Here is a 12,015-nt window from a genome sequence, read left to right as displayed (position 1 = left end):
CAAAACCCAACAGCAATAGATATTGACCAAGACCAAAGGTTACTTAAACAAAAGTTGCTTTTAATTATCTTTAAACATGAAAACAGAATCACACTTTCACTTATCACTATTGACTTAACTAACCTAACCTAACCCCTTTCTAATTCTACGCGCACGTGTATGTAACGTGGGTGTAAGTTCAGAAAAGTTTTTTGATTCACAGTCTATTCTCACTTCTCCAATTTCACTGGTTGCAGGCAATTCTTGTACTGTGCACAGAATTTAACATTTATGAAGTTCACCAGGCTGTGGTGCTTGAAAGGTAAATGGTTACCACTCAGGAAGATTCTTGTCAGTTTTCAGAGAGATTCATTGTATGCTGGACACTCACAATTGATTCTTCCATCAGCCACTTCAGTATCTTGCTGAAGAAATTTGCCCCATCAGGGTTTTCCAAATGATAACCTCTTTCAGGTCACCACAGAGTTCATTTTTGTTTCTCTTATTTCAAGTGAAACATTAGACAGCCTCTTGCATGAACCACAAGGGCTTTGACCAGGCTGAACTAAGAACTCACAACCTGTCTTCTAAATTGGGGTTTTCCACAAGCTTGCTAGCTTGTCCTGTTCCAATCCCAGCTGCTGTTGCTGGCTGTATCACTGTAGAACTGATCTCTCTCCCTCTCTCACACAGAGAGAAAGCCTGTTTGACCCTCTCTGCTTGCAAAGCCACTTGACCCTCTTAGAACAGCAAGTTCCCTTCCAGACAGAATGTGGCTCCAACAAGCTCTTTCATCTGTTGCCTTTTTGTAACTAACAATCTATTAGTTAAGTCCCTTGGGCACTCTCCAAAGCTCTTGCGAAGGCTGTGCCCACCTCCCCAATATGTCTAGCATGAGCAGAGCTCCAGTATTTTAAATAAGATCTGTTTTAAAGTGTTTGTATGTGACCTACACTAAAAACCCTGCCCCAATTTATCTCCTAAAAACATATCTATATTCTGTCACAAAATGTCTGATTCTTTTCTTCCATGGCAAAGGGTTACAAGCATGTTGAATGGACCGAAATAGCAAATTGCTGTAAATATCTGACATAAAAATGGAGCATGTTGGTAATATGCAACAGTGTAACTTGGAATTCTTCACGCCGGAACTCGGAATACAGTGGGAAGGGTAATACACGGACATTGCGGAGAGCTCTGAGGGGGTGTTAGGTTCATTCTAGGTTCTGAGACATGTACTGCTGTGTGATCAAATAATATGTACCAAGCCAGCAATCAGGGCGATTATTTCTGGTCAACAATCATTCACGAGAGCTGGGAAATGGAAAAATAGGATTTGTGGTTCAGAGAAAACGAAGGAAATAATATGGAAGGGAAAGCTCTGTCTTTGGTGAAAGGCAAGAATGGGGAAAGGGCTGATGGTGCAAGATGAAATGAGATTCATAAGCAATTTACAGAGTTAGAAGATGAGTAACTGGAATATGGGAAATCACAGCAGGTTTGAAGCTGAAGAACCCAGAAGAGGTGGGCTGTTGGGAACTCAATGCGAGGGCCACTGCAGTCACAGGACTCACCCCAGGGCGCAGACTGCTGGAGACTGGGTTATGGGGTACCAGGTATCGGAACTGAGATGCAAGAGGGTGCTGGAGGCTTCCTGATCATGTTCAGGTTTGCATTTGGAGCTCGAGTTGCTGATGGTTCAGTTTAGGTCTGTGTGGCTGCAGAAGAATCCATGAACATTCAGTGACCCTGGTGGGGGACTCTGTTTTACTTCCCGTTCTCTGGCTGTAAGAGCACCGGGCAATTCTTTACCGTCAACCAAAGGAAATTTTGTGCAATATCATGGTTTCTGCTTTATGACATGATGATAAAATAATCTTGAACCCTGAATGATTTGAATCAAGTTGTATTAGATGTGGATCCCTAATCACTATAATGTACCTGACCACTGTATTATGCTTGAGGTCGAGCTCCTTAAGGGGCCTATATTCTTAGTTTGCCGCAACAGAAGTGGTGACGTCTGTTGTCTCCATTTATCCACAGGAACTTCCATTACCAAGCTGTGGGCCAGAGATCCGGACAACGACACGCTTGTATTTGGCGTGGCAGGGGAAGAAGCCAGCAAATACTTTGCAGTCGAAAGTGAGAGCGGAGTTGTCTGGCTTCGTCAGCCACTGGATAGAGAGGTAATTTAAATGCCCCCTGGCAAGGCTGGAGGGACAATATAACCTGGACCTTGCATCTTAATGCAGGTATTCCATGCAGGGATCAGTAATTTATCTTAACTTTAGTATCTATTAATTAAGCAATATTTGGCCCTTGGGAATAAATTATTGCCATTTTGATTGTGGTGATTTGCAGCAAGGAGCAGTCATCTATTCAATAGAAAAACAAATGTCTGCTAATTGGCAATAATACACTGCAACAAGTGCCTTGTCGTAATTCACTTTTATTTAGAAGTGGATTAACATGGTATGTGACTTACTTCTTTGCTTGTGCCTGGCATTCATATGACCAATAATGTCTTCCTAAATGTGACTCTTGAAATATTTTTTCAGTGGTAAACAGTCCTCTTGCATAGCTTTTGTCCCCCATGTTCTGTATGATTACTCATTCAAATGATCTTCTGGTCATCCTCTGGCTTTTTATGGTGTTTTCTACATTAATGGAGCCAAGAAAAGATTTCCACATGGTTCGTTTCTCTCTCTCTCTCTCTTTCTCTCTCTCTCTCTCCCCCTCTCTCTCTCCCTCTCTCTCTCTCTCTCTCCCCCCTCCCTCTCCTCCATTTCATCTTGACATTCCACACAGTAACGGGCTCCTCCAGCCCACGAGCCCGTGCCCAATTGACCTCCAACCCCGGTACATTTTGAAGGCTGGGAGGAAACTGGAGCACCCGGAGGAATCCACCTAGGAAACGGGGAGAACTGACAAACTCCTTACAGACAGCGCCGCGTGCGAGTCGCTGGTGCTGTAACAGTGTTGCGCTAACCACTATTTTAACTGTGCTCCCCATTGTTGGCCCATTGTGGATGGAGGGTGTAAAATACTGAAGAGTTGGTTGGCAATGAGTGAATGATCATTTTAGCAAATGCTATCAAGGACTTCTGGAGATGAAGGATAGCGAGTGCAAAATGCAACAACTTTCATTTAGAGTATCAAAAAGTTTCACGCAAGTGATATCAAATAAAATACAAACTATATAAGATAGTAGGACTGATTACTAACGTCCTGGTCACAAAAGTAAGTTGTTTTTAAAGAGGATAAGGGGATTACAGGAAGAAATTTCAGAGCTTGGGTCTTCAACAGTTAAAAGTCTGCTCACCATTGGTAGGGCAGTCACAGTTGGGGACATGTTAAGCCCAGAACTGGAGCAGCACTTGATCCCAGCAATCGGAGGTGTTGTCAGGGCAAACCTAGATGAAAACTTCTGACATTGCTCGTCTGAGAGCCGGTGTGAGTTAGCAAGCAGCTGATGGGTGAATAGCGTGTTGGATGATTCAGAGTGTGCCAGAACTGGTTTCCTGCTGACTTACATGCATCACCATTTGTGCTCGGTTATCTGTGTTCTGGATACACAAGAACTTTAAAGTGAAGAGTGATTCAATGTTGACGGTTGATTTCAGCTGAGAATGAATTCATTTCCTTTTAATATGTAGTCTGATTGAGCTGTTAAAATGTGTTCAGTCAGGACTTTGCATACTCTTGAAATTTCATAACCATTGATAGAGTCCCAGATCCATTGACCTTGCTCTCTCAGCCTGTCACATCAGGTAGGAGTCTGATTCTCTAGGAGCATGACCATCCCTGTCTGTAGTCAGTGCTCAATCAAACCACCTGGAGGCCACTTTTCTTCTCACAATGTATGACATACAAGCATGGAATGTCGAACAGTCCAGCAGAGTCCAGGTCTTTCAGTCCACGATGCTTTGCCGACCGGACCAGTGAGTGGGTCAGTGACTGAAGGACCATACAGGCTGTTGGTGACTTGCATTCGGGGGACCCTCATGGACTGCAGGCAGCTGGAGACTGGCTCATGCGAACTAGATTGAGGCCAGGATTCGAAAGTGTGCCGAGGGCAAGAACACTCCCGAAGGTCCTTGGCCACTGAAGGCTTCCTGATTGATAGAGGTTTGGATCTGGAGCTCGGGTTGGCAATGAATTGAGCAGGAGTCTGTGGGGGTAGAAGCTGTGGAAACGCCGGAGGCGAATCCACAAACAATTAGTGACTCTGAAGGGACGAACTGTTCTCCTTCTCTCAGAGACAGACAAATGTTGAAGCATATCATGTACTTGACATTTTTAGTGTATTGTTATGTGACCATAAAAGGAATCTGTAGTGGGCCGGGTCAACCCCGAACCGGATGGGCAGAATCACTGTGGCGAACAGCCAGCACGGCAGAGGCCTTCCCCATCACTGCGGAGAAGTTCCAGGCTGCAGGAGCACATTACCAGGGGAACAGCTAGGCCTCACAGCAGCATTATGACATCACCGGTCGCCTCCCCTGAAACGGAACACATGTGGTTTGAATAAACGGCAGTTACTGGTTTACTTGCTTGGTGTGGTCGGCATTTACTTGAGCAGCTCTGCCTTTAGCAGCACTACAGTAGTGACCCAGCTGAACAGGTCCTCACGTTTTTATAACCCACAACACGCAGCCAGATGAATCCGTAAGCGTCCATTTGCCTTCATTCACACAGCTGGCTGCAACTTGCAGAATCACAGTTCACCCTGCGGGGTATAAGAGCCGAGGACATGAAGTGCTGGCACATGGTCCTGGACCCCACCACAGGAGCGAAGGTCGCCCCATTTGTCAACAACCCACCCGTGGATGGCAAATACAAGATGTTTAAATGGTTCTTGATCGAGTCATATGAACTTAGCCAGCACGAGCTTAACACGCAGGGCCTAGGTGATCATGACCCCCCCCCCCAGAACAGATGCAGGAGTGGGTCGGCCTTGCAGATGGACACACAAAGTTGAGATCCTGTTCCTTTCCAAGTTGCCGGTCCACATTGCCGCTGCCATCTCCAACATGGACTTTGCCGAAACGCACCTCGTAGCTAGAGCAGACCAGTTCTTCCGCACTCCACAACCCGACTCCATCCACGTGCAGCTCATTTGGAAAGTTGGAGCAACAGCACAAACCTCGTCCACCTCGTGCGCCCCCATGGTGGCCAATGTATCAGCCCAGCCACAACGCATCGACTGCAGTGACAAAACAGCAGGGCACTGCTATTACCTCCATTAGTGGAGCCGCAATGCCAGGTTATACATCCCGCCCTGCACCTGGGCAGAAAACCCAGTCCGATGCAGGGAAATGAGCAAGCCGGCCGCCATTAGTGGCCACGGCAGTTGGCACCAGAAAAGGCCTGCTTTACCTTTGCGACCAGAAAGCCCAATGGAAATTCCTGATAGACACCGGCACAGAAATTAGCCTAGTTCCACCTATGTTCTTTGAGCGGAAGAACAATGCCAGAGGCCTACCCCTATAGGCTGCCAATGGTTCAACCATCTACACCTATGGGACACGTTGCTTGATCATTCACACTGGGAATGCTGTTTTCAGGTGGGACTCTACCATCTCCTCAGTAGGCCAGGCTCTCCTAGGAGTGGAATTCCTCTGTGCGAGCAAACTGCTGATCGACCTCAACCGATGCTGGCTGGTTAATGCCACCACCTTCCAGGTTTTCTCCCCTCACACTGTGCCAATGCACTTTCCAGCCTTTGGGAGTCCAAGCTCTCGAACAAAGCAAGTACACCACACTGCTTGCTGACTTCCCCACTCTACTGGCCTCCAACTTCCACGATGCAGAACCAGCACGTGGCGTGCAACGCCACATTGAGAACACCAGACCACCCGTGTACGTGCCAACTGCAGCAAGATAAGCTCCTCCAAGCCAAGGCCGAGTTTGCCATGATGGAGGAATTGGGGATCGTCCGCTGTTCCAACACCCTGTGGGCTTCGCCACTACATGGGGTCTCAAAGAGATCTGGCAGCTGGTGCCCCTGCAAAGACTACCACAGGCTCAATGACGCAATGGTACCAGACAGCTACCCCATCCCACAGATACATGACTTTTCCGCACAGCTCCAAGATGCCCAGATTTTTTCCAAAGTCGGTCTGGTGATGGGCTACCACCAGATCCCAGTGCACCAAGACAACGTTCAGAAGACATCCCATTGGGCCTCTTTGAGTTCCTGAGAATGCCATTTGGGCTGAAAAATGCGGCCCAAACATTCCAGCGCCTCATGGTCGTGGTGGTGAGACCTGGAGGGGATTTTCGTGTACCTGGACGACATCCTCATGGACATCCTCATCCTAGCCCAGACGCCAGGACCCACGAAGAACATTTAAAACACCTGTTTGACCGGCTGCAGACTTTTGGGCTAACCATCAACCAAGTGCGAGTTTGGTTTTTCCACCATCGACTTCCTTGGGCACCGCATCTCCAGTGAAGGAGCAACCCCTTTGCCTGACAAGGTCGAGGCCATTCGGAACTTTCCCAGGCCATCAAAAGCCTGCAGGAATTCCTTGGGATGGTGAATTTCTGTCATCATTTCCTCCCCGGAATAGCAGCCATCATGCGGCCACTCTTTGACCTCATTAAGGTAGGTAATGAGCCCGGTCTGCGGAGGCACTCTAGGCATTCGAGGAGACCAAAAGAGCACTTTCAAAATCCATGTTCTTGGCACACTCAGATCCATAATTACTCCTGTCGTTTATGACAGATGCCTCAGACCGGGCAGTGGGTGCAGAGCTGCAACAGTGGGTGGATCACCAGTGGCGGAAAACCCCAGCTGAAGTACAGAGCTTTTGATCACAAACTACTGGCAATGTGCCTGGCCATAAGCCATTTCTGGTATGTCCTCGAAGGCCAATTGTTTACAGTCCACAAGCTGCTGGTCCAAAGTCTCGGACCCATGGTTGGCGAGGCCACAATGGCACCTTTCGTACATCTACGAATATTCAACGGGCATCTGCCACGTAGCAGGGAAGTCCAAAGTGGTAGCTGATGCACTGTCCAGGCCAATGATCTCCGAGGTGACGGATGGTATCGACACAGCTCAGCTTGCCAGGGACCAGGCTGAAGATGCCAGCACACAGGCATACCGCATCACCATCAACAGGCTACAAATTGAGGAATTCACACCGGTCCCAGGAGGCCCAAAACTCCTGTGCGATGTGTCTACAAGCCAATCCTGCCCGCAACCTCGAGACGGCGAGTTTTCAATCAAATGTATGGACTCTTTCATCTTTCTATCCAGTCAACGGTCCACCTCATTTCAGACAGGTTCGTATGGCACAGGCTTCGGCGCGAAGTTTCACTTTGGGCAAAAAATTGTGTACAATGCCAGCGAGCCAAAGTCCATCGACACACCAAAGACCCAGTGCAACATTTCCCGCCCTCAGCAGACAAGTTTGATCACGTGCACATGGACATTGTAGGATTCCTTCCCATCAGCCAGAGGATGAGGTACCTTTTCACTGTGATCGACGACTTTATATGCTGGCCAGAGGCAGTGCCCATGTCGGCCTGCAACAGAGTGACCTACCTCACAATGGATCGCTTGTTTTGGTGTCCCTTCCCACATAACTTTGGACTGGGGAGCCCAGTTTACCTCTTCCCTCTGGGCGACCATGGCCAAATTCTGCGATATCCAGCTGCACCACACATCCGCCTACCACCTTCAATCCAATGGGCTGGTAAGCACTTTCACCGCCATCTAAAAACAGCACTCAAATCACGGCTTCATCGGGCCAACCTGGATGGATGAACTGCAATGGTCCTGCTGGGCATACACCCAGCACCTTAAGAGAGCCTCCCCACCCTCATTGGCAGAAACGGTCTGCAGCGTACTGCTCTTCATCCCAGGCGACGTCCATTTCAGCTCCACAGAACCACCACTGAACGCCCTGGGCATCCAACAGTGGCTGAGGAACCACACGTCCACATCCTACCACCACCCATGGGATGCCAACCAGCCACATCCCACAAGAACTCAAAGCTGCGGACTTGGTTTTTATAATTCTGGACAAACCTGGTACCCCCCTGCAGTGCCTTTACAAAGGGCCTTTCAAGGTACTGAGAAGGGAGGGTATTGTATATTGACATTGGAGGCAGGCACGACATGTTTACAGTCGACCATCTCAAGAAAGCCTGCTTGGACTGTTCAGAACCTTTCCCTGCCCCTACACTACGGCGCCAGGGACATCTGCCAAAAGACATTCTCCCAAACCTCACCCAAAGATACTGTGATTCTTGGGGGGGTGGGGGGGTGGTGTGTGGCAGACCAGGTCAACTCTGCACACGTTGGCTGAATCGCCGTAGCGAACAGCCAGTGCGGCAGGGCACAGGGGCTTACTCCCACCATGCAGAAGTTCCAGGCTGCAGGAGCGCATTGCCAGGGGAATGGCCAGGCCTCGCAGCAGCATATTGGCATCACCGGTCGCCTCCCCTGAAATGGAACACGCGTGGTTTGAATAAACGGCAGTTACTGGTCTACTTGCTCGGTGTGGTCAGCATTTACTTGAGCAGCTCTGCCTTTAGCAGCGCTACAAAATTTTTGATTTTTGATTCATAACTCACTTTCCTAATTCTTACTGATTTCTCCTCCCCAACCTCCCACTCTCCCCGCCCCCCAAAAAGTGATCTTGTAGTGGTCCACGCACAGGGAGGCGGACCAGCTGAAGGCCCACAAAATGACTGATGAACACAGCAACCATATGGACCTGAGGGGTGAGACCAGCTGACATCCCAGGCAGGAATGCTGGTCAATCCCAGGCCGGCACTCTGATTATGTGGGGCCCTGACATCAACGCTTGGGCCCATATAAGTGTGATGACCAGAGCAATAAGCCAGTCTTGATCCAAGACTTTGGTGTGCATGCAGTTCTTCTCCACGCTTGAATGCTACAAGCTCATTACGATCTTTGTTCACTGCCATGTTTATTTCTCGATTACTTTAAAAAATTACATTCCTTTCTTCCACCCACCTCCCCCCCCCCCCCCCCCCCAATCTAGATGGGATGAAGCTGATCTCCCATCCATCACTCATGCCTTTCAGAAAGCTGTTCAATGTTGTTTTGTGGTTTTGTTTACATTTTGACATCTGTACAATGTGGTGAGATGGAATTGACACCATTGCTGCCACCATTCAAACACGAAGTGTGTTTTCCTCACAGAATCGAATGCAACATTTGCATCATCATTTGTTATGCAAATTTGTACATTGAATTATTACCACCATGGTCCCTTTACTTTGTTCCCAGAACACTCTCTAAATTCCACTTGCAGACTCCAATTTGTGCCTTGTAATCAATATTCAAATGACAGGCCATGTCTTGGCATTTTCCACAGAGAAGACGGTGCATAAGTGAGTGATGTAGAGCATTAATGGCCATCGATTCCTCATTCTTAAAATAGTGTTGCACCAGGGGTCACAAACTTAATTCTTTCTTTCTTTTTAAATAGTTTTATTAATTTTAATAAAGAGCTTAATACAAAACAATAAAATGATATGAATAGTTTCATGTAATTAATAGAACAATCTGTCTCTCAAAGGCAAACATAAATTGTAAAACATATCCATAATTCATAGTCCAAATAAATTTTAACAAAAAAAGAAAACTAATAATGGAAGAAGGGAATTAAAAACAATAAAAGATTTTAAAAAAAGGAAAATAACAAGAAAGGAGAGACAAAAAAAATCTCCATACCCCTCTCTAACTGCGTTGGAAGATGTGAGATTTGATTAACATTAAAGTAAAAACGAAGGGAGAGAAAAAATGTTTAAAAGAACATGGAAAAGATACGAGTTGGACAATTCAATTACATTGAAGTGAAGTTATTAAATAAGAAAGTGATTTATAAATGACCCCCAGAGCATCTAGTATTGAAATTATTAACTGAATAACAAATCTTTTTCATCTTCAAACACGACATGGTGCCACACAGCCACTGACAATGAGGAGCGGGGCAGCATCCTTCCATTTCAGTAAAATCGCACGCCTCACCAAAATAGAGAGTGCGACTCTGAACCGGGGACAAAGAAGAATCATTCCCTTCCATTGTACCGAAGAGGGCCACCAAAGGATTCGGTACTAAATCTATATTAAAAATTGCAGACAAAGTGCGGAAAACCTCTCCAGTATTTTTCTAAACAGGACAAATCCAGACCATGTGAACTGATGGTGATTTCCTGATCTTGTACCTGTCACAACAGGGATTCATACCAGAGTAAAAACAAGACCATTTAACCTCAGACGTATGTGTTCTGTGTACCACCTTAAATTGTAATAAACAATGATGAGCACATAACAAAGAGCTATTGAACAACATTCATTCTAATATGGTCATTTTATCAAGAGCAGATGTCACCTTTATGACTAGAGTTATAACAAAAAGATCAAGATTTTAAAATCAGAGGTGGAATTATTTTAAAGCCTGAATTTACTTTATAAAAAACAATACTTTAAAAAAATCAGTCTCGGTTTTGTTTTGGGGGGAAAAAAAGCAGGGTATGGACTGAAAATGACAAAAAGTTCATTTTTAATGCAACTTCGCCTCCCTGGCTACGATCAAAGTCAGAAGCTGGAGCATTTCCCCCTGGTATGTACATCATTACTCAATCCATAATAAATCTGTAATTCTGCCAGTTGCTCCGAACTCGCTTGCTTTGTTCAAACAAAAAGAATCTGGCAGCGAGTATCAATATGGTTTATGAATTAAAAGAGATCATGCAGCAGGCAGTTCAAGTGGTAAACAAGACAAGGCCCAAACTGCAAGTACAATCCACAAACGTGCGGGAGAAACTCAGCAGGTCATGCAGCCGAAATGTTGGTCACCTGTTCCTTCCTCTGGATGCTGCTCGACCTACTGAGTTTCTCCCGCTTGTTTGTGGATTGCACTCAACCCCAGCGTCTGCAGACTTCTCAGTTTAACGACAGACTGCAAGTCCTCCATGTTGGCTTCTGTATCAGTGGATGGAATATTGGAACAAGAAAGCCAATTATAGATAAAGTAAACAAATACAGTGAAAATATTTATTGTTTACTGTGCAAGAATGCTTTTCAAAGATTTTCTTTACCCTTGAGTGTGGCTTTTCTGTCAGGATCAAGGATTACCATGAACAGCTTTGTTTCCATTGCAAATCAGCCCACCATGTCTGTACCAGTGATTTAATACCTGTCTGTTAATCTGGCTTTGTGCATTTGGCTATAGCCTTTTATGCCACGGCTGCAAAGAAACGGCAAAGAGTTGCTCAGGCCACCACAAAGTGCAACCTCCCTCCGTCGACCGTCGACATCTCTCTCTGCCTCAGCAAAGCAACCATCATGTTAAAAGACCACTTGTTGGGTCCCATCCCAGCCACACATCCTCCTCCTGTCCAGCAGAGTTTAACAACACACTTCACGTTTCTTTCCTGTTCTTATCAGACTCAAACAGACGTCTGAGTAAAAAATGATCTCCATTTCACAGACCTTCCCTCATTATGACCTTAACACTGTTCTAACTGGGGGGAGTCACGTGATGAAGTAGTGGCCAGTAGGGGAACTCCAGCCCTCTCCAGAAAAGTTAAAAAAAGATAGAGAAAAAACAAAGGCACAAACTTAAAAACCAAAACAAAGTGAAAGTAAAAGTGTGAAGAAAATGGCAGCGAAGAAAGAAAAACCAAAAACAACGGGAAGAAAAGAAGGAAAGACGTCAGAAGAAGAAGGTGAAGGCCTTACCTGTCCGAAGAGGCCCGCCGCGGAGAGAGAAGCCTGCTCCCGCATGTCAGTGGAGGTCCCGGGCTCGGGACTACAAAAATGGCTCGCAGAGCCGAGTAAAAGTGCGCAACCGCGCATTAAAAAAAACACACTGACGGGAGGGGGGTACAGCTGCAGAGTCGATCTCCACAGCTGAGAGAGATACCTGCAGCACAGCAGCAGGTGCAGAACACAGACAATAACGACAACAAGAAAGAGAGGGTAAAAAGAAAACAAGGAAACAACAGATGGTCAACCCAGAGGAAGAAGAAGAACAGAAAGAAGTG

The 12,015-nt window shown here is 46.4% G+C and overlaps 1 protein-coding gene across 12 annotated transcripts in view; it reads left to right on the top strand.

Annotated features, from left to right (window-relative positions):
* Window positions 1-12,015, top strand: part of cdh23 (cadherin-related 23) — an 874,975-nt gene that overhangs the window by 165,795 nt on the left and 697,165 nt on the right. For all 12 annotated transcript variants that reach the window (XM_069885557.1, XM_069885556.1, XM_069885568.1 and 9 more), the window contains exon 4: window positions 2,023-2,165. In XM_069885557.1, coding sequence (XP_069741658.1) covers window positions 2,023-2,165 — 143 coding nt within the window. The remainder of the gene's footprint in view (window positions 1-2,022; window positions 2,166-12,015) is intronic.

The sequence above is a fragment of the Narcine bancroftii genome, chromosome 6 (genome assembly GCF_036971445.1).
Source record: "Narcine bancroftii isolate sNarBan1 chromosome 6, sNarBan1.hap1, whole genome shotgun sequence".
Classification (NCBI taxonomy): domain Eukaryota; kingdom Metazoa; phylum Chordata; class Chondrichthyes; order Torpediniformes; family Narcinidae; genus Narcine; species Narcine bancroftii.
Note: the sequence above shows the minus strand (reverse complement) of the source record. Positions and strands in the feature narration are given on the sequence as shown.